The sequence below is a fragment of the Phyllostomus hastatus genome, unplaced genomic scaffold (genome assembly GCF_019186645.2).
Source record: "Phyllostomus hastatus isolate PE091 unplaced genomic scaffold, TTU_PhHast_1.1 phas_scaffold_39, whole genome shotgun sequence".
In the NCBI taxonomy this organism is placed as follows: domain Eukaryota; kingdom Metazoa; phylum Chordata; class Mammalia; order Chiroptera; family Phyllostomidae; genus Phyllostomus; species Phyllostomus hastatus.
In genome coordinates, this window is record NW_025334028.1 from 12,916,344 (window position 1) to 12,944,191 (window position 27,848).

General features: G+C 38.2%; 1 protein-coding gene across 4 annotated transcripts in view; it reads left to right on the forward strand.

The window, feature by feature from the left end:
* HERC3 (HECT and RLD domain containing E3 ubiquitin protein ligase 3) overlaps nucleotides 1-27,848 on the forward strand; it is a 107,760-nt gene that overhangs the window by 38,223 nt on the left and 41,689 nt on the right. For all 4 annotated transcript variants that reach the window (XM_045820106.1, XM_045820109.1, XM_045820107.1 and 1 more), the window contains 9 exons: nucleotides 2,380-2,510; nucleotides 4,321-4,481; nucleotides 6,443-6,519; nucleotides 11,197-11,321; nucleotides 13,306-13,365; nucleotides 15,697-15,808; nucleotides 16,187-16,376; nucleotides 18,170-18,333; nucleotides 18,474-18,587. In XM_045820106.1, coding sequence (XP_045676062.1) covers nucleotides 2,380-2,510; nucleotides 4,321-4,481; nucleotides 6,443-6,519; nucleotides 11,197-11,321; nucleotides 13,306-13,365; nucleotides 15,697-15,808; nucleotides 16,187-16,376; nucleotides 18,170-18,333; nucleotides 18,474-18,587 — 1,134 coding nt within the window. The remainder of the gene's footprint in view (nucleotides 1-2,379; nucleotides 2,511-4,320; nucleotides 4,482-6,442; nucleotides 6,520-11,196; nucleotides 11,322-13,305; nucleotides 13,366-15,696; nucleotides 15,809-16,186; nucleotides 16,377-18,169; nucleotides 18,334-18,473; nucleotides 18,588-27,848) is intronic.

A 27,848-nucleotide genomic window follows, 5' to 3' on the forward strand; every position in this document is an offset into this window, starting at 1 on the left:
TATCAGCCTATTTCTTTTGCTTCTAAAAGAGTTACATCCAACTTTCAAAGGTGCAGGCATAGGTAGATACTCTTCTCTTCCTCACACAACGAAGAGAAGGATAACAACCAATTTAAAAACAAAAAACAACCAGAACTGCCAGAAAATTGAACAGTATGGAAGTCCAACAACCAAGGAGTTAAAGAAGAAACATTCATCCAGATTGGTAGGAGGGGTGGAGATGGGCAGCTGGGGTGGAGAGGATGCACAGCAAGGTGCTGGCTGGGACCGGGCTGGCAAGGTGGCAGCTGGCAGACAGGTGGTTCCACATTCACTTTTGGATAAACCAGGAGGAACAATTAGGGAATGAGACAGACTGTGCAGTCCAGGGTTCCAACTCTGGGAAGAGAAAGCTTCAGAACCTCTGACTGTAAAAACCTGTGGAGGTTGCCGTGATGGGAGAGACTGCCAGTATCACAGGAGAATCCATTGGAGGGGCCTACCCACCCAGGAATCAGCATCAAAAGGATGCAATTTGCTTGTGGGAAGTGGAGGAAGTGACTAAAAGTGAGGTAAGAGCCTAAAAAGTGGCATTGTTCCCTCTCTGACCCCTCCCCCACAGACAACACCACAGCATGGTGAATTGGGGTTGCCCTGCCTTGGTGAACATCTAAGGCTATGCCCCTTACAATGTCACAAGTGCACCCAGATAAAGAAATATGGCCTAAATCAAAGAACAGATCAGAACTCCAGAAAAAGAACTAAGTGACCAGAAAATAGCCTATCAGATGCAGAGTTCAAAACACTGGTAATAAGGATGCTCAGAGAAATGATTGAGTATGGTCACAATATAAAGGAAGAAGTGAAGGCTATACAAAATGAGATAAAGAAAAATATACAGGGAACCAACAGTGAATAGAGAAATAAATATTCAACCAGAACAGAATGAAGAAACAAGAATTCAAAAAAATGAGGAGAGGCATAGGAACTTGTGGGACAACTTTAAATGTTCCAACATCTGAATCATAGAGGTACCAGAAGGAGAAAGGAAAAGCAAGAAATTGAAAACTTATTTGAAAGAATAATGAAGGAGAACTTCCCCAGTCTGGCAAAGGAAATAGACTTCCAGGAAGTCCAGAGAATCCCAAAGAAGTTGAACTCAAGGAAGCACACACCAAGGCACATCATAATTACATTAGCCAAGATTAAAGATCAGGAGAGAAGCTTAAAAACAGCATGAGAAAACGAGACAGTTACCTACAAAGGAGTTCCCATAAGACCATCAGCTGATTTCTCAAAAGAAATCTTGCAGGCAAGAAGGGGCTGGAAAGAAGTATTCCAAGTCATGAAAGGCAAGGACCTACATCCAATATTACTTTATCCAGCAAAGTTATGGTTTAGAATGTAAGGGCAGATAAAGTGCTTCCCAGATAAGGTCAAGTTAAAGGAGTTCATCATCACCAAGCCCTTATTATATGAAATGTTAAAGGGATTTATCTAAGAAAAAGAAAATCAAAACTATGAACACTAAAATGACAACAAACTCATGACTATCAACAACTGAACCTAAAAAACAAAAACTAAGCAAACAGCTAGAACAGGAACAGAATCACAGAAATGGAGATCACATGGAGGGTTAGGAGCAGGGGGACAGGAGGGGTAGAATGGGGGAAAAGATACAGGGAATAAGAAGCATAAATTGGTAGTTACAAAAGAGATAGAGGGAGGTTAAGAATAGTATAGGAAATGGAGAAGCCAAAGAACTTCTGTGTGTGACCCATGGACATGAGCTAAGGGAGGGGATTGCTGGAGGGAATGAGGGTTACTGGGTGAAGGGGGATAAAGGGAAGAAAAAGATGGGACAACTGTAATAGCATAATCAATAAAATGTACTAAAAAAAGAGTCACATCTAGAGAGAGTGAAAATTATTTTTGGGTTGAAGAAACTGTTATAGATTCACTTTAATAAAATGTCTTAGCATTTGTTCACATATAGTTGTTAAAAATATATCTAATTTACCAAGGAATTTTTAGAGTGGTTACTTTTTTATATGTGAATGATCATGCATTCATCTCATTTCTCCTATTTCTTTTTTCGTTTGTTTGTTTTGCTTCCTAACACATCATTGTTCTTTTAAACAACTTTCAAAATTTACAGATAGCACACATTCCTTTGAGCAGTGCTGTCTTTATTCCAAAAAGATGGAGTCTTAAGTTCCTTTCTTATTATTTTTTTAATTTAATGAACATTCCAAGGAAGTGATTTTGGCCAAGTGTCAAGTGAGCATAGTGTTCTTGTACAGCCTATTGTGATACGAATTTTGTATACAGAGGGTTTTAGAGGAGTGTACTCTAACACAGTGACACAGTGCAGTCATGTGGTGTTTTGTTCCTTGTTAGAGTGGAGGTGTGTTTACCTTTGGTGCTGGTTCCTGCGGGCAACTTGGACATGATTCCATGAACGATGAGGTTAATCCAAGAAGAGTTCTAGAACTGATGGGCAGTGAAGTAACTCAGATTGCTTGTGGCAGGTGAGTGCTCGTAAGAGTTTCCTAGTATCTGTTATGCCCAGAAATGGATCTTGTCTTTGCAGTGATGGAGAATATGGGGTTAGACCTAACCACCATTATTTTAAGAAACCTTCGCTGCATGCACACCTATGGTGAAAGTTTGGAGAGAGTTGGATCTGAGCAGGGTGTGGCAAGGAAGGGCTTTAGGTAAATGGAGCAACATAGGGACATTAGGCTTCTTTTGGGATAAAGAGTACCAGGCTGTAGGGAAGACCTAAAAAAAGAAAAGTAAGAGAGCTTTGGAAAACTTCTAGGAAACTTTGCCTGGTCCACCCTGCTTCTTCCCTCCCCTAGAGGCCAAATGCAGCAAGCCATCCAGAGCTTTCCAAGTCTGGCCGTCTTCCCCATGACCTAGAGTGTCAGAGAAGGATCATATTATGGAGAGCCAGCCACTGCCAAAAGAATCACATAGAAACACGGTGGAGGCTTTCTAGGGGCACACTTAGGAATTGCTTTACTCACATGTGAACATTAAAAGTCAAAGTCTTAAGCATATATCCAAAGCTTCCATAGGAATATGGCTTTGAAAAGCTTTGAAAAGCAGTTTACCAGGCCACAAGTTTGATAGAATTGCATCTTCTACGTTTGGGTTATGATCAACCTATTTTGACACTTAGCAAAAGATTGTTACTGTTCAGCATTTAAAATGTGCTTATTATTTGTACCAGTTGAGTTTTCCTGAAATCATGCAGTATTGAGTTATGTCTTTAAATCTATTCCATGCCAGAATCTTATCAACATATAAGAGATTTAGAAAGAATAGGTGCCAAAATACTCAGCACAATACTTGGATATTTTTAGTATCATACACAACTAAAATCTCAGGAACCATGAATGCTGTGGGCCTTGTGTGGTTTAGCCCTCCTGCCGTTTCAGACATAGAAAGTGGGGTGTGTATGGTTATTTGCCTGCGTACTTTATGTTTACATCTCTCACATTCACACACATGTGCATCAGGTTTGCTCAACTTTTTGATTTTTGTAGCAACTCTTAATTATTATTTAATGTCCTCCTCTAAATCTCACTTTGTGCTGTTATGGGAAGCCTCCATTGTAAAAATCTACATTGTGTGGGAGCCTGCCTTTAATGTCTCCAGACAAAAAGCCTTACAGTTAATTTTAATGTTTGCACTTGGGGTGCAACTTATAGGGAGGGCCTGAGAAAAGAATGGGAGGGAGCTATTCAGTATTTTCAGTAAAGTATTGCCTTTGTCTTGTGTAGAAATATAAAATATGTTCTTTAGTACATATTTTTTAAAGGTAGAGATGCTTTGTTGTTGCTAAGACAATTCTTAATCATAAAAATTTTGAAATTCTTGTATTTTTTCATACCTTCTGAAATTGTTTACCAACTTATATTTGTTTGAAGTGTGATTTTTTTTCCTTCCCATCCTCTCTTGCAAAAAAAGAAGCTAGTGAATTGAAGCTAATGTTTGCTAATGAATTGAGCAGATATGTAATATTTTATATGCATTTTGAGCTGTATAACTAAATATTTGGATACTTGATAATTTGTTTTATTATGTAATTGATAAAGTGGTAGGTATTAATGTTAGTTCAACCATATATTTATACTGTCTGGAAATGAGTGGTTATAGTTCTGGGGGAGAAATAATTTGTGAGTATTCACCAGCTTGTGAAAATCTAATGCGGGAACTTAGACATCTAAATAAATAATGAGATACATTTATATTTAAAAAAGGTCAGCATCTGAGTGTCTGAGTGTATATCTGTATTCAGTAATTGTTTTAAATGTAATTACTTCCCCCCAGACAACACACCCTAGCCTTTGTGCCTTCTTCTGGACTTATCTATGCATTCGGTTGCGGAGCGAGAGGTCAATTAGGAACTGGACACACTTGTAACATTAAGTGCCCATCTCCCGTGAAAGGTTACTGGGCCGCCCATAGTGGCCAGCTTTCAGCCAGAGCTGGTAAGAGTGATTTTCATTGGAATTTAATGATATTTTAAATGATAAAGACCTTTGTTTCGAGAACATGTTTCTATTTTTTTCTCGAAGTGTTTTGGAGAGAATGAATATGAAGTGTTTATTTTTAATATCGATCAACAAATATTTGAGTACTAACTGCACGAGGATCTATAGTTGAGATCATAATAAATTAGAAAATGTTCTTTTGGCCCCAGGGACCTTGGTGGTATTGTATACATTTTAATTATTATTGTTACTAATAATGGAAGTTAATGTTTATTGAATGCTTAACCAAGTTCCGTTAGTATGCTAAGCACTCAGAATAACTTCAAGAACTAGTAGTTATTATCCTTATGCTGGAGATGAGGAAACTGAGTCTTAAGGAAGTTAAATAACTTGCCCAAGATCACACAGATTCTGGAGCAGGATTTAAACCCAAGTCTGCCTCATTCTAAAGCCTGTGGTCTTAATGCTTGTACTGTGTTGCTTCCCTTTGCTATTAGTATTTTGGTTATAACATGACACAATTGCTTTGTATGACATTTTTTCTTTCCTTAAAAAATAAATAGCACAATATCCATTTCATTGGATTCCAAAGTAAGATAGTCACTCAGTATGAATAAATCCAGAGGCTGAAATGGAGCTGGAGAGTCATTAAAAGAAGCATAAATTAATAATTAATTTTGATTTGAAGACTATAAAGTGGTACACTAATGGCTTGATAAGGATTTTTTTTTAAACAACAATCATAAATTCTCTACTGGATTATAAATAGCTTAAGGACAGGGACTGAATTTTTTTCCTCTTTATAAACCTAGCGTGTAGCACAGGGCCTGGCATGAACTTCTCACTCAGTAAATATTTGTGGAATGAATATATGAGTATCTAAGAAATGTAGACCTTAAAATATAAAATAAACAAGATTTTTGTCTTGGTGATGTTCCTAAAAGTGAAAGAATGGCTTGGTATCCTTTCCGCCATTATTTGTAAATTTCTTTTTCTCAAGGTATTGTACTTATGCTAGGAATGCATGTGTTTAAGTAATGTACCAACTTGAAACACTCAAGTGTTTTTTATAGGTTAATTTGAAGCCACATATTGTTGAAGTTTAATTAGAACCTAACTTATGTGATCATAAATTTGTGCTATGATGTTTGCCAAAATGATTTCTATAACATAAGTAGGTAAATTTCAGTTTCTTATGGTAAATGCTGTGGTGTTAGGAACCTTTCATGTTGATATGGGAGCACAGAAGAAGGCAGCAAGTAGAATTCTGGTTGGGAGGAGTTTAAGCTGGCCTTCAAGGATGATGTGGAGTTAGCCAGGTAGAGGACAGGGAGCGGGTGGGCCGTGGTGAGTACAGGAGTCGCACAATTCCAGGAGCACTGTTCCACTTAATGCTCTAGGAGGCACCATTCATGCGGACACAGTGTGTACTGGTGGTGGTAGAAGGAAAAGGCACAGAGGTGTGAAATACCATGGTATTATGTTAGAAATAAAAGCAAGGTGATGGTTTTAGAGTACCACCATGCACACAGTGTGATGGGAGATAAAGCAGGGAGTAGGACATGCAGGTCCTTACAGCAAGTTTTATCCTGAAGGAAGTAGGGATCACCACATGCAGTGTTGAATTATTTGTCAGGCATGTGTTACTGTTTATAGTAGAAACTGTTTGAAATTGCAGGTTGGTGGCATGACAGAGTTAGAATGAAAAATAGAAACAAGGTCACGATTAGCTGGCTTTTGGGGTGGGGGCAGAGGTCAGCTGAGAATGGAAGCTACCATTGGATGTATTTATTTTTAATTGAAATAGAAACAGTCCTGGGCAAAGAGCCAGGAGACAAGGCTTTTATTTCTCTGACATAATTAAAATGTATAGGAAACCATCATGAAGAATATTAGGAAAGGGATCAAGGAAAAACTTTAATTATTGAAAAATATGCTGTTGAAAATTTTTTTGACAGATCGCTTTAAATATCATATTGTTAAGCAGATCTTCTCTGGAGGAGACCAAACTTTTGTACTTTGCTCCAAATATGAGGTAAAATTTTCTTTTGACTATTATTTTGGGGGTTGAATGATGGCGAAGCAGTATTTATTTTAATAAATAATTACATGGAAAAATAAGTAAATAACTACACAAGCAATATGTCACTCTTTGTTGTTGTTTTTTTTTTTTACCAATTTTATCTTATTAAAATAAGAAAATTAGACCTTATTTAGCCTCAGTTTGCTTTCTTGAAGTGCCAATATTTTTTTCTGGTATTTTAATCATAGAATTCCATTATAATTTAAAATTATTTATATCTACATCTGTTCCAAAAGAGATTTAAGGAGACCCAGAGAGTTCATACTTACTTTGGCATTATTCGACTTCCCATTTCTTTCCTTCCTCCTGAAGTAGTGAAAATGCTAGATGTTTGGAACTTAGTGGTTTTTTTTTTGATGTGATTGAGTATATACTAAATATAGAAGAGATACCCCAGTATTCAGGTATCCTTTCTCATTTATAATCTGCTCATTGTGCCATACTAAAATTTCCCTTGTACTGTCTCCTGCATCACTGTAGTGGGTAAGTCAGGAAGAATCACATTCTAGTACAGGGTCCAGCAGAAGTAAGGCCTGCTTGAATGTGGTTGGTAAGGTAATAATATGGGTGTAATAATTTATAGTTTTAATTTGACCATTTCTCCTATAATCTCATATGGTGTGCTTGAGTATGATATTGTAATGTTACAGAATTACATGCTTATGATTTTGTAATAAAAGGCTTTGTAATAAAAAAAGGGGCATTATTTGTGTCAGACCCTGTATTTTGAAGGTAATATGGCCCAGGTACCTGCAACAGTGCTTTAACTCATTGCTCTGTTCCTGGATGAGGAAAATCAGCCTGAAACCAGCACTACAGAGTTGTTTTGTGCCTTCCCCCATCTTTTCTACTCTTGTGCTTTCTCTCTTGCCCACCCCGCTTTTACTAAACAAGCATTTAGGGAAGACCAAACATATGTGATGCATGGATCCTTATCCTGTCCTGGAGGAGCGGAGAAGGTTCATTGTGATAAAGGATTTCTAATTGGTTGGGAATAAAATGAAGAACTGTGGAGACAAGGGGCCCTTTCAGCCCTGGAGATTCTTCATAGCAGTCTGATATTTTGCCATAATTCTCTGTTTTTGGTAGAAAAGGCTGTGGTGGAGCCTGAGGCTGCAGGTTGGACAGACAAAACTGACAGCTATTTCCCAGGTCAGCCGCCTGGAGGAGCTTCTGTCTAGTGTTGCCATCTGGGTGACTTGGAACTCTGGCTTGAGACCCATTTTAGGCCCAGCTTTAGTGCTTCACAGAGAAATCGTGAGGAAAGCTGAGATTATTCTGTGTTTCTTCAAGAAGCCAACAAAGTGAAGGATGAAGAGCACTGAATCTCTGCAGGTTAATAACATTTTGTCCACAAATAGTAGAGTTTGAAGCATCCATTTTTCCTAAGAAACTGACTTGAGTAATATTATCCAAAATATCCAATAATATTTTTCCTGTGCAATTCAACATAAGGCTTTGTTTCCTTCCTTTTATAAATATGGTAGCTGACATATGGGATGGGGTAACAGTAGGTTTACAGTTGTTTGTATGGGAAATAGTACCATAATTAATAAATAGTAATGTAAGAATAAACTCTGTGTTTCAGGTACTCACAACTGTAAACCGACTTTTGCACCACCCTTTATGTAGTTGGGTTTTTAAAGAAGTTTTTAGTTTATTAATCCTCTCATGAAAAATCTGCACAACCACTACAGCTAAAGTCACCGGAGAATCTTTACTCCTTGCCAGCACCAACACTGGCCTTTGCAGTTCCCTGACTTTCTTCCTTCTGTTCTTGCATTCCTTTTGCTGTTTTCTTCAGGTCTTCTTCTCACACAGGCCACGTCTTGCAAGTCCATGTTTGGGTTCATTTTTCCTTGCCTAATGTAAGGAATCATAAATCATGCCAAAGTCAGTTATCTTACCACCACCAAAATGGGTCCCAAATCCAGATACAAAGATGCCATCTGTCGTCATCTTGTACATTTTGGCTAGTTTTTCCTGAATTTCTGGCTTACATGCTGTTGCCTTCCCAGGGTGAAGGATGTGCTGGTCCTGAGCTTCCCAGCCTGAATATTTACTGGGTTGTACATGATGGCAGCTGCCGATCCTCAAGCAGACAGGGAGGAGAAAAGCTGGAGTTGAATTTTAGACTTACTGTAGTTAACACTGGACTGGCAAAGAAAACACTGGTGAAAAGGAAGTAGAGTAAGATAGTGTTAGTGAAATAGGGCAAGTTAACGTTTAAACACCTGTTAAAAGTGGTATGTATTATAAATGTAAGATAACAGAGAAAAAATAAAAGCAAACATTAGTTAGGAAGGTGTTGCTCTTTTTTAAAAAACTGAAACCTGTATACTTTTACTTAAGCTGTTAACCATAGATTTTTGTTTAGATACAGAGAATGATCAAATCACGTTACCCTGTTACTATATCACATGAAGAATCAATTAAAGAACCAAGAAAAAGCATCTGTGTAGTAACAGGCTCCATTTTTGTATAAAATGCTGACTTATTCATTAGTGCCAGGCCTTTGCTATATTTGGTTCTAGGTCTTGTTGATTTAGTGAGTGTTAAACCCTAGCTGCTCGTTTTTCTTTTGTCTTGTTCTCTAGATAGGCCCGAAGAGGGAGTGTGGTTGGTGTGTGTGTGTGTGTGTGTGTGTGTGTGTGTGTGTGTGTGTGTGTCTGAAGGTCTGTCTGTCTTCTGTCTCAGAGCCCTCTAGGTGACATAACCCTTTTTCCCAGAACAATTATTCTCAACCTTGGTTGCCCTTTGAAATCACCTGGGGGCCTTAAAAAAACTGCTGATGCCTCTAGAGATTCTGACTTAGCTGGTCCAGAATGTGAGTTGGCTTCCAAGATTTGTGAATGCTGTGGTGATTCAAAGCGTGGCCAAAGTTGAGAGAAACTGTTCTTGACCATTTTTTTCTTTTTGGCCTCTATGTAATTAGAAGACATTGATTGCAAGAAAGTTGATCCTTTTTCTTGGTCTTTAGGTAATTCTGAAATTGTACTTCACTTAAGGCATCTGTGGTTTAACGGGTAGACATGCAGTAAAAGAATGAGAAAATAATTGCATGTCTGTATTTTATTATAAGTACATGTTGAAATCTCTGTTTAACTGCCCATCAAATTGGAGAATTAATTAAAATTTACATAACAACAATGGTTTTCAAACCATGGTGTATTTGTGTATGCGCAAATGTCTACTTTCTCTTAGGATTTTTCTCTGTGTAATTCAAGATGTCTTTTGCTCTCTCAATAGATGTCTATGGCCATTTTAGTAAAATAATTATATAGAAGCAGATGATCAAAAACTTAGGCAAGCATCTCTAATTTGTTACATGCCCTTCTTTTCCTTTATAATGATACCTTAACTCATGACTATGGGAAAAACCAAGAAAATTTATTTTGAAAGTTGTGGTTTTTTGTGTGTAGATACAAAGGAGAAAAAAAATGAACATTTTATAAATTGATGCTCTAATATTACCTTTTTGCTCTTTTCTACTGACAAATATAGGAGGCATAAAGCACTTTCAACTTTTTCACTATTCTAGATCAAGAACAGGATTTGGGGAAAATCAGTAAAAAAGAAATTTTAGAAAATAAAAGTGCTTATATTTTTAAAATTTCACTGAATAAAGGATGTACAGTGCTGAACAGCATTTGGAATGTTTAAAGTCATTATTGACTTGTCTTTTTGCCACTGCTCTTTTTCTTTTTTAAAGATTTTATTTATTTATTTTTTAAAGAGAGGGGAAAGGAGGGAGAAAGAGAGGGAGAGAAACAGCAATGTGTGGTTGCCTCTCGCTTGTCCCATACTGGGGATCTGGCCCACAACCCAGGCATGTGCCCTGACTGGGAATTGAACAGGCAACCCTTTTGTTCATAGGCTGGCACTCAATCCACTGAGCCACACCAGCCAGGGCTTGCCACCTGTCTCATAAATTTATAGCTATATACTTGGAGCAAGAAATTAAGATGCATTGCATTTTTATAGATTCTTTGCACTATAGATTATAACAAATTTTTAAATAATATATTTTGTTGGAGTTTAGTGAATAGATATGACAACGATTAATACCTTAAAAGCCTTGATGGTAGAGTGGTTCAAAGCAGAGGGGAAAGAAGTCTGGAAAAGTTTTATTAAGTTGGTTTCTGTGGGAAACAGACTTTGAGACTGACATTTATGTTCAGAAAGTTTTGGGGGAGTACACTGTAGAACAACATCTACTTAGAGATGAAGGAGGCAGCATTGGGCAGAGGGAGAAGTTGGACTGCCGTCAGTGGAACCGAGTCCCCAGCCAGTCTGTGGGGAGCTTTGAGGTTGGGGTGGCCCTTTAGCTAGGACTGAATTGAGGATAGGGGGCTGGGCCTTTGTACCACACCTCTCACTGCCACTGGATGCAAAGGAATGAAGCAATTTCTGGAGAGCAGTTCAGCTGGGAGGTGTCAGGAGCTTATACTTTCAGCAGCAGGGAGAGTGAGTGCCCCCCGCCCTGTTCTGAAGGTTGGGGGCATCTGGGCGGTGCTCCCCAGCTCCTGTAGTAAGTGAAACACAAAATGGAGAATGTGTCAGAAAGAAAGGAGAAAAGATCCATCCTACATAATTTCTCATTTTTTTCTGTTATATTTAATTTTCCAGAATTATTCTCCTGCTGTTGACTTTAGGACTGTGAACCAAGCACATTACACCAGTTTAATAAACGATGAAACCATAGCAGTTTGGAGGCAAAAACTCTCAGAACACAACAATGCAAATACAATCAAGTATGTGACTACTTTTTTTCTCTCATTTTATTTTTCTCAAAGTGTAGTGGAATCTTCTAGCTTAGTGGTTTTCCTTATTTCCATATTGAGATTGTGAATATAAATGGTGTTTTACATTTTAGGGAATCATTTTTTTACACATATTTATTTAGGATTTGGTGCCCTTACCCCAAATAACATAATAGATTGTTCCTCCCTCCATTCTTCCAGGACTGTACTCGTCAACCTGCCTTGTTCATTCAGATCCTAAAGTCCTGCTGAAGGTCTGATTGGCTTTTCTCCTAAGAAAACTCATTGATACTGTGTTGTTTGACCCCAAGAGTTTCTTTATATGCATGTTTCAAAGCATCCCAAATCTAAGACAGCTGCTAGTGTTGGCTCCATATCTTACCGAATTGGAATAATTTGTATATTTTCACATTCAAAATGATTCATCAAGATGGTAATTCAGTGTCAAGTAGAGGGAAAAAATATAGTAAAAACTATTGAGGCTTTTATCTTATTTATTTATTTATTTATTTATTTATCCATCCACCCACCCATCCACCCATCCATCCATCCTTCCTCACCCAAAGACATGCTTATTGATTTTAGAGAGAGGGGAAAGGGGGGAGAAAGAGGGAGAGAAACATTGATGTGAGAGAGAGAACATCGATTCGTTGTCTCTCATATGTGCCTCGACTGGGAACTGAACTGCAACCTAGGCATGTGCCCTGACCAGGAATTCAACCTGTGACCTTTTGGTTTATTGGATGACACTTCAACCTGCTGAGCCACACTAGCCAGGACAATTTTAGTTTATTATTAAAGGAGAATATTTTCCTGCACATTTTAAAATATTTTCATTGATTTTCCTTAGCATTTCTATTTTTCAACAGAGTGTCTCATTCTTGGGAAGCAATGAATCACTAAGCAGTGGTCATTCCCATAATTGTGTGTAATATACCTAGCCTTATGACATGGATTGTAGTGGGGGACTTGACCAGGGTATGAACTTTGGGGCACATTGGGGGATCATTGGGAGGGCCCTAGAGCAGCTCACGGCTGTCCTTAAAATAGGTGTCTCTGCTGAGGAGTTCAGGCTGCAAGGTGGCAGGAGCGAAGGAATCTGACTCACTGTTGAAGGGGGGTGGGGACTGTAGACTCACTCTGCTGAAACCATGGCACTTCGCTAGTTCCCAGTTTTCTTGTTTATAAAATGATCTTTCCTGATCCAGATTCTATGATTAAGAGATGTGACTGAAATAGCCTCCTCAACTATGTATTTGTTTCATTCCTTCCCTTTCCTTATATTGAATAAGAGGGTACAGGGCTCCTGACATGTAATTTCACTCTGGATCCTCAGAAACTAGCTATTTTCCCAGAACCTGTATAATCTAGGTTTTGGTTCTCTGTTTTGGTTTTATTTTGTGTTTGTGTTTATTTTGTGAGTGTCTTAGATGGTTGGTGGTAGAAGAATGTTCAAGGTCTTGGCAGGTGCAAAAGTTTTTCTTCTTTTATTTATACTCTTCTTTTATACTCTCTTTTTATTTTAACGTGACTTATGGAAAATTTGAACTCTTGTCCACTTTGAGATGTGACACAATGTTTTTTTAAAGCAAATGTATGTATATTTTCCAAGGCTTTACCTGGCTAAGAAAGGGCTGCTAATAGCCTTAGCAGGTGTGGCTCAGTTGGTTGGGTATTGTCCCACAAATCAAAATGTCTCAGGTTTGATTCTGTCAGGGCATATGCTTGGGTTGCAGGTTCAGTCCCTAGTGGGGGCAGGTGCAGAAGGGAACCAATCAATGTTTCTCTCTCACATTGATGCTTCTCTCCCTCTCTCCCTTTCCCTTTCTAGAATCAATAAAAGAAAAAAGTTTATTTAAAAAAAAGAGCTGCTATTAATGAAACCCTAGAATAGATATCTAATCTATTGCTGATGCTTAACTAACTATCTATTTGTAATTATTAGAGGCTTCTCTCCCTTTTTCTCTCTAAACAGTGGTATTGTTCAGATATTATCTTCTACAGCCTGTTGGAATGGAAGTTTTCTCGAAAAAAAGTAAGTGACTTCAAGTCTTAAAAAATATCCACATGTGATGCAGATACTTAGTCAGCAAAGGCCAGTGGAAGACTTCTGTTCTCTTTGATGGTGGTTGGCTTTTTTTCAGTGGATAAGCCCATGATTTGTGCAGAAATTGGAATGCCTAGTACCGATGAATGAGAGGACCTCAGGAAGGGCAATGCTGATTCATGCCTGGCTGGCAGAGAAGCAGATTAGCAAAGAGAGAGGCTGTATCTCAGAAACAGTTGGTGTAATCAAAAGTATGATTTTTCAGGGTATTCTAAAATGTTGCTACTCCTACCATGTGTGCAGCAATTATTCTTGAATTCTTAATTCTCTAAAAAATCTCCTTGCTTTCTCTGGTTTTCTATCCCATCAGATTTTTTTTTTCTCCTCAAAATAGGTGAGCTTAGGGGGAAGGTCTAAGGAGACTTCAGGGCTTCTTGGACTTAGGTCCAGCCCAGGTCACTCAGAAATTACATTTGGGCTGAGGTCCCAGGTAGGAAAGAGTGTTTTTTGGCTTGGCCTTATCCCTTCTGCAGATGTCCCCCTGAGGAATCTGATGCAGCAAAAGGGCTTTGTTATGGGTTTTGGTTTTTGGTGATCCCAAGTTTTGACTATCCCTCAGTGAGAATCCCACGAAGCCTTAGACATCATTTCTGTATATGAACCCCACTCATGCATCCCACCCAAACTGGGTTGCATCCCACTCAGTTGCAAGAGATTATTTCAGAAACTCTTTTCAGTGAGATAGAGAAAGCTAAATTATTTACTTTCCCTTTAGGGAAAAGTATTCTGGTTTGTGCTGATTTGGGTTGTTTAGAACAGTGATTCTCAACTAGGCTGATTTTGCTTCCTCAGGATATTTGGTAATGTCTGGTGATGTTTTTGGTTATAGTGGGGTATACAGGGTATATTACTAGCATCTATTAGGCAAAGGTTAGGGATGCTGCTAAACAGCTCACAATCTCACCCACTTAACAAAGAATTATCCAGCCTCAAAAACCAATAGCACCAAGGCTGAGAAACCTGGTTCTAGAAGGACAGCTTTTATGAAGGTTGGGAGTGGCTCTTGGCCAGATTTGTTAGGTTACCATCCTTAGTATCATGGATTATACCAGGTTCTGGATAAAGCTTTTTTTTCCCCCTTAAACTGACAACAGTGCTATTTCAATAGTCCTGTTCCTCAAGCTTATACAGAATGCATTATAAGATACCAATTAAAATGAAGACCAGTTTTACGAAGCATAAATATGTATAAATAAAATACTGTCTTTTTTTGTATTTTGTTTTTCTTAACAGCATAGCAAAATTACGCCTAAGCACATGGAAGGTTACACATGGGATACCAAAATTAATTTTTATGGTTTGGGCAGATTTATATTTGGAACAACAACAGTGAAGACCCAATATAGCCTAAGCATCTTCTCTTGATTTGACAATTTAGGTTCCAATACATATTAACTATGATTTTTTAAAAAAAGTTACAAACTCTACTTATGTTTTCATAAATTAAAACATTGCTGTCACAGGGTGTTAAGATGAACGTGTGTGTTACTCATAAACAGAAGCCTGCTTTGCAAATAGCTAGTTCTTTTATAATTCATAGATGAGGTATGTATGTTCAAGAGTGGACATTTATGAGATATTCTTTAAGTCTCTGAAAGGCTAAGACTTTAAGTTTGGAAAAATGATTAGTTGGTAGGAAGTTAAAAACCAGTAGCAGTAAAAATTACTCCCTGGGTGAATGTAATTGTATCTCTTGTGTTAACTGAGACATTAACTTTGCATTTGTTGTAGATCTGTTTTAGGGGAAAAAAAACACCTTTAAGAAAGGCTTTAAACAAGGAGATTCTACTTGCTACTTGTTCATGAGTGGGTCAGTTTCCACAGGAGATTTATTTATTTATTTATTTATTTATTGCATCTGGGCACAGAATCCACAGCTTGTTCAGCATACTACAGTTACCAAAAAAGGCAAAAAACCCCCAAAAAAACAAACCCCACAAAAAACCCCCACAAGAATAAATCAGGGAAATAACACAGCTTATAAGCTTTAAGATGGCCTCAGATTGAAATAATGATCCTTGTACTTTGACTTGAAGGAAAAAAGACTTGAAAATTTTGAGAATATCTTGTAAAAGGAATTCTAGAAAGGTTTATTCTGTCCAGCTTCTCCAAAGTGTACTATTTTTATGCCTATTGTCTTCCAGGGCAAATTTAAATGTGGTCAGTATGGATAAACTGTTTTGGTTACCTATTTGTAATTCCTGTGAAAGTGTTTGCTTTGTTTTACTTATGCACTTTGTTTTTGTTTTGTTTGTTTAGAATTGATGAACACTTTAAAACTAGTCCCAAAATCCCTGGGATTGACCTGAACTCAACTAGAGTGTTATTTGAGAAGTTAATGAACTCTCAGCATTCCATGATTCTAGAACAGGTGTGTGCTTTACATTGACAAAGTGCATGTTTAAAAATGCATTTTTTTACTGCAGTAATTCAACTTTCAAGGGATACAAAAAGATGAAAGACAACGGTCTTATACAAATCTTAATTCTAAAATATTCACCTTGGCAATTTGACCTACCTTCAGCTTTCTTTTTGGCCTACCCCTTTCTAAGGAAACACCCCTCCAGCGTGCTGACACTGGCTTTCCTTTTCACTGGCATATCTGGAATGCCTAGACTCACGGGAGGTCCTCAGTGCATACAATGAGTGAGAGTTGAGAGTCTGCCAAATAGCATATGAATTAGAGATAAGGTAACTAACTAGGTCTCATGTATGCTTGAATTGCTCAATACTCTTTTCTCTCATACAGATCTTAAACAGCTTTGAAAGTTGCCTGATTCCTCAGTTGTCAAGTTCACCACCAGATGTTGAAGCTATGCGAATATATTTAATACTACCTGAGTTTCCCCTACTCCAGGATTCCAAGTATTACATAACATTGACTATTCCCCTGGCTATGGCCATTCTGCGGCTGGATACAAACCCTAGCAAAGTATTAGGTGAATTCGCCAAATTCAATACTAGTGGTTTTGTGCTTTTTATTTTAATTGGTTTGACTAGTGGCTTTCGGTGGTTTGCTATCCAAGAATCTGTTTGTTGCCATTTAATATCCTTAACATTTAACCTACTTTTCTTTGCTGTTAATTTCTAACTAGCCATATTTGCAATTTGAACAAATTGAACCGTTATTTCAGTTATTTGAAATGATTTATGCCCAACTAATCTTTATTTTTAAATAGTCACAAAGTTGGATTATCCAACTTTATTTTTTTCTTCTCCCATGCTTGCTAGTAATTAATAGCCTCTCAAAATTTAATATCCATCTGTTGTTTTTACTCCTATACCTAACTTAGGGGGTGGGAGTGAAATGAGCAGTTTTGGTAATACACAGGTCTCCAGAGAAGGAGAGGAAGAAAATGACCTGGTGGAGACTTACCAAATGTTTGTTTTGTTTTTCTTTTTTAGGACAGTTGAGTCCACACTGATTTTTGCAGGCTACGGACACTTTGCTGAGATAAGAACCTTTTATTCCTCAGTGAATTGGAGAGTGTCTCTCATGGGAGTAGCGCCTGAGCTGCTTTTGCTAATCAAGTGCAGAAAGTCTGTCTCCTGGCTTTTTCCTTTTTTCCCCCCTGGTAATTTTTTTTTAGGTGTTCAATGCAGCTCAGTAACCGGCATTCCATAAGAAGTAGGATGTTACTTGAGTGTGGTCTCCCCATGAGTAAAGAGACCTGTGTTCCTGAGGATGGAATACTGGCTTATATTGCTTCCACTTTTGTAGAAGATATAAAAACAGAAATTATAATGGAAGCAATAGTAATATGTTAGCCCTTAATTATTTTTTAAGATCAAAAGCCCTTTAGTGCATATTTTCTCAGGTGTGCTAATAAATTTTGAGGTCGAGAGATGGCAACCTATCAAGGAGTATAGTACTTGCTTTTTAACTTTAAAGGTTTTTTTTAATTTTAATTTTTTCAGGTAAAATGGCACAAAGTGATCAAAGCCATTCAGTTTTATACTGAATTTGTTTTTAACTTCTAATTATAGAAATTTAAACTTAAAAGAATACCCAAAAGTAGAGAGAACACTACAGGAACTCATCAATTAAGGATTATCAACATTTTGTCTTTTTTTTGTTTTATCTATTCTCCTACCACCATCTTTTTGTTTTTTGCTGGAATATTTTTTAAAAGTCTCAGACATCATATTATTTAATCTTTTAAATATTTCAGTATGGCTGAATTTTTTTCTGACAAAGTAGAAGTCGATGATATTGTTTTGTTGGGTTACAAAAAAGCACTATTTGGTAAGAAGCAGAAATAGTAGCTTTTCAACTAATTATGCCTCTTGAAAAGAAGGGATGGTTGTCATACTGGTGCTGTTCTGGGGCCTGTGGGCATTGGTGTCCCTGGCACAGGGTTTAGGAGCGATGGCTGAGAAGAGGGCCGAAAGGACTGGGATGTATGAATGCTCCTGCCCCGCATACGTGCCTTAGCATCTTGTCCACATGGACCCTTGGGACTGAAATTTTAGATTAGCCTTTTCATTGAGCCTTTGAGAAAAAAATCAGATCAAGCTTTATTAAAAAAACTTCCAAGATTTTTACACAGCTGCTGCTCTCTCCAGAAATGCTTTAATGGTTTCTTTTAAAGTCAATTTTAGAAAAATATATTTTAGACTAATATTCACTTTCTAGCTAGAGCAGTTTTTAGCTAGTAGACAGAAGACAAATACTTAAGACATAAATATCAAGATTATATGTTGAAATATGTCTTTTTCTTTCTTTCTAAAGATAACTGGTGGTCTCAGGTATGCCCAAAATATTTCATGAAGCTGGTAAACCTCTATAAAGGTGCAGTTGTTTATCTACTAAGAGGAAGAAAGACATTCTTAATTCCTGTACTGTTTAACACTTACATTACAGCTGCTCTCAAGCTCTTGGAGAAATTATATAAGGTAAGCCGTGAGCGGAGCCAGTGGGGGCAAGGCTGAATAGATGGGAGGGTCAAATGGGCCAGTGTCCTACTGAGATGCTCTCTGGGAAGCCATTTTCCAGTTGTCTGGGTTTTAGTTGACCTTATTTTGTTTTTCCTCAGGTAAATCTTAAGGTGAAGCATGTGGAATATGATACATTTTACATTCCTGAGATTTCCAGTCTTGTGGACATTCAGGAAGACTACCTCATGTGGTTCTTGCATCAAGCAGGCATGGTAAGAATCCTCGTAAAGCTTTTCTTACAGCTTTAGTATTTTCTCAGAGTGTAAGTAGGAATAGGAAAAGCACATCTGAGCCCTATAATTTGTCCTTGACTTTGGTGTTAGTATCATGCCGGTGTTTTGAATTGGCTTTTGCATTCTTGAAACTTTGAAGTGCTTTGGGTAATCAAATATGATTATAAGGAGTCATAAATAGGCAGACATGCAGAATAGTATACATTTTAATTAGTTGTCAACATGAAAAAAATCAAGGTATTGAAAGTAGTCAAACTCATAGAAATAGGAAGTGGAATTGTGGTGGCCAGGGTTTTGCGGGGAGGGGACGTGGGGTTTTGTATAATGAGTTTAGAGTTTCTCTTTTTCAAGATGAAAAAGTTTTGCAGATCATTGAACAATAATGCAGATGCAGTTAGCACTACTGAAGTATATATTTTAAAATGATAAAGATAGTAAACTTGGTTATATGTTTTTTACCACAGTTAAGAAATGTCAAGACGTATGAAATGAATTTTTAGCTTTTCTTGAAATTTGGAAGATCTGGCAACATGACCTGTCTTCCCAGATGGCACCAACTGGCTGGAGTTCAATAGTGGCTCTTTAGATGAGGCATCGGTGTGCCACAATCCCCGCTGCTGCTTTGTTTTGACATTAAGGAAAGGACATTTGCTAATTATCATCTTCTAATAGCTATCCCACTTCAGTCATCTTACTCAGCTGCCTGAACCCTGTAGGCCACCTCTGATGTAAGATTATTCGAGTGAAAACGTCACGTGGCCTTGACCTAGTTCTCACCGTATGTTAGAAGTGCCATCCAAGGAACTGTGTGCAGATTCCTGCCTGCCACCCTTGACTTGGCAGGAGCTCACTTTGCACTGGCTTGAGATGTATGCAAGGCTTTTTAGGATCCTTCCATCTGTGAAATATGTGTAAATTTGAGTTATGTCAGAAAACAACAATAATTTAATTATAATATTTAGTGAAGCCATGCACAACAGAGACATTTGAGGTGAGCTCTTGACAGTTTAACAGATTTATTGCCAACATTTAGGCAACATTTTCCTTGAAGGGTTTTTGGAGGTCAATCGTGGTCTCCACAAGGAAGGTATCTAAATAGGTTTATTTAACTAAGTGAGATTTTTATTTTCATTGTCATATAGTAGATGGTTTATGTGTGTTTTTATAAGTTTTTTAAAAGATTTTATTTATTTATTTTTAGAGAGAGGAAGGGAGAGAGAAAGAGAGGGAGAGAGACATCTGTGTGCGTTGCCTCTTGAGCGCCCCCTACTGGGGACCTGGCCTGCAACCCAGGCATGTGCCCTGACTGGGAATCCAGTTGGTGACCCTTTGCTTTGCAGGCCAGCACTCAATCCACTGAGCCATACCAACCAGGGCTCTGTTGTGTTTTTAATAGGATTTTATAATTACCTTGAAAAAAGAAAATACTTTTCAATAAAGGTGGATTAGAGTCCTCTAAATAGGTTTACCAGAAATTTTAACATGGAGACTAGCAATGAACTCTGCATTCATCTGCTAATTTAGAAATTGTAAAAAGATTAACTTTTTTGTTTTATCAATCTTTATCAAATTATTATTCATTGAAAAGTGAAATATTAAGAGCTGAAATAAGCCTTATGAATTATTTAGGCCAACTGCTTTGTTTTCAGGTGAGGAAATGGAGACTCAGAGAAATTAAACAGTTTTTCCACCAATTTAATTAGCCACAAAAGCCAAGCCATCTGATTTCTAATCTCTGACTTCATGCTGAATGGGATAATTCTAGTGAACCCTAATTCTTTTCTTTTTACTGAAAAGAAAAGTTATTGGTGTTAAAATCTAGATTATCATGACTGTAGTTTTTGAATAGAGGTTAAGTGAGCAACTTTTACAACCTTTTCATAGTTACTTTCTCTTAACATTTAATAAGCAAATGTAGGTCTTGAATACCAAATGCATATTTCCTCTTCAGTAACTAAGGAAGTTATGACAGAAAGATAGAAAGTTAGGTGAAATTACTATGTGAACTTTTGTGATTGCTGGGAAACTTTTTTATTGTATAAGGTACAATACTATTAGAAATTGAAGTTTAAATTTTTTGATATCTTGGATTTTAACCTGAATTGCTAAAGCCATTTTATATACAAATTTGTGTTTTTTAATCACCCTTTTGAGGTATAATTGACAGAAAACATTACGTTAGTTTCAGGTGTACAATGTACAGGTATACATTGTACACCTGTATTATGACTCAGTGTTCGTGTACACTGTGCAACGATCACGTAAGAAGTCTAGTTACCATTGTCACCCTGCATAGTTGCAGGTGTTTTTTTCTTGTGATGAGAACTTTTAAGATTTATCTCTTAGCAGCTTTAAAATATGCAACACAGTATTATTAACTGTAGTTACCATGCTGTACATTAGCTCCTCAGAACTTACAACAGAACTTGTACCCCTTGACCTACATCTCCACATCTGCCCACCCTCTAGCCTCTGGAAACCACCATTCTTCTGTGTCTATAAGATTGGTTTTTTTGATTCCACATATAGATGATAGTATTTCACTTAGCATAATGACCTCCAGATTCACCTATGTTGTTGCAAACGGCAGGATTTCCTTTTTGTTTTGTTTTTAATGGATGAACAATATTTTATTGTATAAATACCACAATAAATAGATGTTTGCATGTTCTGTTTTTTAGCTTGGTAGTAGCTGAGGCAGTATAATGTGTAGATCAGAGCACATGCTTTAGTTGAAAAGAACTGGGTTCTGTCTACTTTCCACTCTGGCCTACTACCTATGTAACCCTAGGCAAGTTACTTAATGTCTTTAGGCATGGCATCCTCATTTGTAAATATGAATTATAACTGTACTGTGGGACTTAAATAGGAGGAAGCATGGAAATGCATTCCTGGCAGAGTGCTTTATTTGGCACGTAATAAGCCCTCAATAACTACTTTTCAGTAAGCACTTCTTAGTACCCAGTGTATGTCGCCTGCCTGCTAGTCACTGGGGATGGAGACATGTGAAGGACATGGGGGCTGCCTTTGAGGGGTGTTCAATGTGGAGGCAGCATTGAGAAAGGAATTACAAAGAGATATAACACATGTAAAGGACTATGTGTTATAGTCCTTTAAGCACAAAAGGACATTCTGAAGTGGCTGATTTTTGCTCATTTTAAAGAAGAGGTGGCAGTGGCTTCTTTATTTCCATTAATAAACTGCATCCTCCCCTTAAAAATGAAATAACACAGAATGAGTGCCTTTGTAGGCTCCCATAGAGGGCTGCATAAATGAGAAAGTTAGTGATAGAAGAAGTAAATGCCTCAAAAATAAAAACTAGAGTCATCTTGCCACGTGAGGGCAGTGTTTTACCTCTGAGTACCAGTATTGTGCGTGGTGAGAAGAGGCGAGTGTTTTTGCCTCAGCATGAAGGGATGGCAGGAAGCCAGGTTGGCCTGTATTGGGTATGGGAACACCTGGTGACCAGCAGGCTCTATGGCAGAGGCTCCTGGGTTTACTTCTTGGCATGACAGGTGTTTGTGCAATGCCTCCTGCCTGCAGTCACAGTCACATTTAGGAAATGTTGATTTGGATTTTTTTTAAAGGAAAAAGATATTCCCAGTTATTCAGTTCTGTACCATGTACTTGTTCATTGCTCCTATTTCATATACTTTAAAAAAAATGAGCTAAGGTCACAGTGCAACCCCATTTCAAGCAAAAACATTTAAAATGTGATCCACCAGTACTTTGCTAGTTTTAGTTTTATAAGACTCATTTTGGGGGAATGGATGGCCCAGGGCAAGCAGCCTCTCAGGAGAGGATCACATGTCAGTTCATACGTATTCATCTAGGTTAGGGAGAGCAGTCTTGAAGCAAAATCATAACATAGCTGTTTTAGTATTTCACGTAATAAGGAAATGCCAGTACTAATACCATTTCTAAAACACTCAGCATTCACAAAAGAAAAATCAATGAAATTAAATTATTATATTTCAAATACAAAAACTCATAGACTTATAAAAAGTTTACAGATATATAATAGACCTTCATGTAGGTCTAGTGCTTCTTTTGACAGAATAGCCTACATTCTTCACCTTCCTTAGAACTGGCGCTGTGGTCCTCCCCTGGGGAAAGGGTCTTTGGGATCGCCATCACTGGTGGCCTTGGCTCTGGTTCCTAACTGGCAGTTTGGATTTCTTTACATCAAACTCACTCAACTAAGAGCATGGTGACCCTGCCCACAATTTAACTCCTTTTCTTTCAGAACAGTGATCAGCCTACTTCCAAAGCTGCACTCTGTCCGGGGGTGGGGAGGGGTAGGGCAAGGAGGAAGGGAAGGAATGAAGGCTGCAGGAGGGAGGGCTTGTGGTGGGGTTTGCAGGGAGCACTGACGTGGGACTGGAGAGAGTCAAGAAATGCAGACAAAGCTGCTGATTAATATCTGAACTATTGGGTAGGGCAAAAGTAGGTTTACAGTTGTTCATATAGAAAATAATACGATAGCTAATAAATAATAATATAAGAATAACCTCTGTGTTTTGTGTACCTACAGCTGTAAACCTACCTTTACCCCACCCTGTATATGGTACCAACAAAAACACCAGTATTGGAAAACACTAGATACACTGGGGTGCTGTCATGCCAATATCTGTTGTCGCTTCTCCTGTAGCCACCTTTATTTTACATTTGCAGTGTTTAAACTTCACCTGGTTTCATAGACCAATACACATCAAAAGTCATCCTTTTCTCTTGAGAATAAGCAAATCATGCTTAGAATAAATTGATCTCTTCTGAGATGAAGATCCTAAAATTCTGAATATTGGCACCAGTTTAAAATCTATTTTCCCAGGAGACTTATACCTTTTGTAGGTACTTAGATGAGAAGATAATTTCATAGAGTGCTATTTTATGGTGTGTGTTATATTTTAGTAATTTCAATTCCTAAATTCAAATAAATTAAATATGTCGATATGAGCATGAGTCAAATTTGCCTGGATTACGTATCCATGATTTCACACCATGTTCACTGGACGCAGTTGTCTCTTCCATTAGTGTTCTTTGGTCAAGGGAAGTGCTTCAGAATACATAGGGAACCTGTTTTTAAAGGGTAAACAGGGTGGATTTTAATTAAAATTGCTTTTCAATGATGTCATTGGAATATGCATTTCCAATGGTACACGTTTCTTATTCATATAACATTTAAACAATTATAAAAGCAAACCAAATTTGTGAATTAGATACAAACAAAACTCTAAAGTCAATAAAATGCAGATAGCCTTATGGAAGCCAGACCCCACTTGCACTGTGGGCTGGAACTGCCTGCTGTCAGGCCTTGGTGCTTGAGTCACCCTGGGACGACTCAGCTCTCTTTCTTCCTTTGAGCTTCTGTTACACCTTCATTCTTGCAGAGAGCCAGGGTGGCTCTGGCCCTTCCCTGTGTGCAAATGTATCACTTCCCAAGGGAAACTTCTTATTACTCCTGGACAATCAAGTATAATGTGGTACCAATGTACTCATTAAAATAAATGCAAATTATGTGGTGACACACCATCATAAGGAGGTCATTCAGAATGTGTTTTAGTTGATTTCATTTAGGATATTTATAAAAATACAAAATTTAAAAAAATCTTATAGCACTCTCAGATCTCAGAAAAAATCCATAGTTTTCTGTTTGAAAAATATTACTACAGGTCAACATGATATATATTGTTGATATTTTTTTGTTTCTATTCAATTAATAAATAATCTTTGTTATGTAACCTAACAAAATCTTTGAGAAGAGATTTCTCTTTTTTTCTTCCTGATAAATGAAACTAATATACCTCTTAGATATGTTTGTGAGTTTTTTAATTTACTGTTTCCCCCCCCTCAAAAGTTTTTAAAATTTTATTTACAACTTCCAATCAAGATGGAGGCATAGGTAAACACTCCTGGGCTCCTCGCACAACTACATCAAAATCACAACTAAACTACAGATCAAAGATCACTCAGAACCATCAGAAATCGAGCTGAATAGAAATCAGATAACTATGGAACTAAAGAAATTACATCAAACCAGACTTGTAGGAGACACAGATGTGAAATGGGCAAGTCCCATACTCACGTGTGGTGGATAAAAATTTGGGAGGGATATTTTGGTAGTGGGGGGTCCCAGGATCATGCCAGGCTCCCCAGCTCAGGGTAGCAGTGCCAGGAAGAGAAGCCCCTATAACTTCTGGCTGTAAAAACTAGCGGGTTTGAGGTTGGTGAAAAAAACTACTGGACTCTCTGGCAGGTCCTTTTAAAGGGCCTGTGCCAAACTTACTCAGACTCACTCCCTCTGAGCTCCAGCACCACTGGGGTAGCAGCTTGAAAGGAATGAGTGGCTTATGGGGAGGAACTGAAGTATCTGGTATTAGGGTGAGAGCTGGGGGACAGCTTTCTCCCAGACAGAAAGGTGGGCATAGGCCATTGTGCCTTTTTTGAGCCCTCTCCCCACAGATCCACAGAGCCTGCAGGTGGGTGTTATATCTGAGACTCCATCAACCTGGCTAACACTGTTTGCCCTGCCCTGGGGTTTACCTGAGGCTCCACCCCACCCAACTTATGATCCTGTCCCCAGCCCCGTACCTCTGGCTAAGTGGCCCCAGACCTGAAACTAGCAGCTTTGGATCACAGTTTGGCTCTCTGTGGGAGCTTCTAAGCCCAGCACAAGTAGCAGCTATCTGCAGATTGCTTTATAGCTCATGCAGGGTAGCACCAGTCAGAATACAAGTGATGGCTGACCCTGACTTGCAGCACCCAGGAAACCTCAGACCCTGCGCACCTAGTGGACAGCTACAGACCACATCAGAACACTACCACCCTGCCCCTTCACAGCTGATCCTTCATGGAGGGCAGAGGTTGGTGGTAGGTGGTCACAGCAAGTCCTTGCAGCTGACTGGCCTGGGTAAATTCTTCCCATAGACCTGCCAACAGCAGTCAAGGCTCAACTACAAGAGGAAAATGTACTCAACCCATAATGAGGGCACACCTTGAATGGCCAGCTTGGGTGAAAGGGGAGGATGTGCCACCGGACCCGACAGGACACCTATTATATTAGGCCACACTACCAAGACACAGAGTCAAAAGCAGTTCTACCTAATACATAGAAACAAACACAGGGAGGTTGCTGAAATGAGACAAAGAAACATGGTTCAAATGAAAGAATAGATCAAAACTCTAGAAAAAGAACTAAACAAAATGGAGATGAGCAATCTATCAGATGCAGAGTTCAAAACATTGCTTATAAGGAATTCAGTGAGCACTTCAACAGCATAAAAAAGAGCCAGGCAGAATTGAAGGATATAGTAATTGAAATGCATGACTTACAGGAAACAAACAGTAGAGTGGATTAAGCTGAGAATCAAATCAATGATATGGAACATAAAGAACCATAAAAACAACCAATCAGAGCAACAAGAAGAAAAAAGAATCTAAAAAAAATGAGGACAGTATAAGAAGCCTCTGGGACAATTTCAAGTGAACCAACATTCCCATCATAGGAGTGCCAGAAGGATAAGAGAAAGAACAAGAAATTGGAAATCTATTTGAAAAAATAATGAAAGAAAACTTCCCTGATTTGGTGAAGGAAATAGACATGTAAGCCCAGGAAGCACAGAGAGTCCTAAACAAGATGGACATAGACAGGCCCACTCCAACACACATCATAATTAAAGTGCCAAAGGTTAAAGATAAAAGAGAGAATATTAAAAACAAGATAAAAGACAGAATCTTAAAAACAACAGAAGAAAAGCAGTTAGTTACCTACAGAATTCCCATAAGACTATCAGCTGATGTCTCAAAAGAAACTTTGCAGGCTGGAAGGGACTGGCAAGAAATATTTAAAGTCATGAAAAGCAGGAATGTACAGCCAAGATTGCTCTACCCAGCAAAACTATCATTTAGAATTAAAGGGCAGATAGAGAGCTTCCCAGACAAGACAAAACTGAAGGAGTTCATCATCACCAAACCATGATTACATGAAATGTTAAAGACATTTACTTAAGAAAAAGAAGACCAAAACTATGAATAATAAAATGGCAATAAATGCATACCTATCAACAAAATGGAATCTAAAAAACAAACTAAGCAAACAAGTAGAACAGAGACAGAATAATGGATAGAAAGAACATTTTGATGGTCGCCAGATGGGAGGGCGTGTGGTGGAATGGGTGAAGAGGTGAGGGGGTTAAGAAGTGCAAATTGGTAGTCACAGAATAGCCAGTCAGGTGTAAAGTACAGCACAGGAAATAGAAGAGCCAAAGAACTTATATGCATGACCTATGGACAGGAACAAAGGTGGGGGGGATTGCCTGAGGGAGTGGGGAGCACTGGGTAAGGGGGAAATGGTGGGGGAAACTGGCACAACTATAATAGCACAATCAATAAATATTTTTTAAAAATATTTTATTTACATATTGATGGTATCGATGGCATGTCTTCTGTTGGCCAAGCATTGGTTTAAGTGGTGAGTCAGGGGCAGCTTGATTGATTGATTGATTGATTGATTGCTGTTGATGACACTGTTACAGATATCCCCCATTTTCCGGCCTTTGCCCACCTCCATCCAGCCCCTGACCCCCCACTCCTAGCCATTACCACCCTGTTGTCTGTGTTCAGGGGCTGTGTTTATGTTCTTCGCCTAATCTCTCAACTTCTTTTATCCATTCCCCCCACCTGCCTCCCCTCAGATCTTTCTTTCTGCCCTTTTCGACAGCATGGATGGACCTGGAGAGCATTATGCTAAGTGAAATAAGCCAGTAAGAGAAAGACAAATACCATATGGTCTCACTTACATGTGGAATCTAATGAACAAAATAAACTGACAAACAAAATAGAACCAGAGGCTCAGATACATGGAACTTAGAACAGGGACAGCTTTAAATATTTGGTTTATCTTCAGAGTAACAGCTTCTGTGTGTGTGTGTGTGTGTGTGTGTGTGTGTGTGTGTGTGTCTAAGGAAGAGATGTTACATACTGACAAATAAATGAAATTTGCATTAACTTTACTCAACAAAAGTAACCTTTAAAGTCAGGGTTCCTGTTTTGGCATTAATTTTGTTTTACAAGAGAGAATTCTATTAATGCTGTGATTTATGGAGTTAGTTACATGGCCTGTAATGGTCCTTTAACAATTTTTAGTTTTTTTCTCAACCTATGTCCATCAAAACATTTGGTGTATTCCATCAAAAATTCACTCAGCCATTCAAATGGGTTAATTCCATGGCCAAATAGATA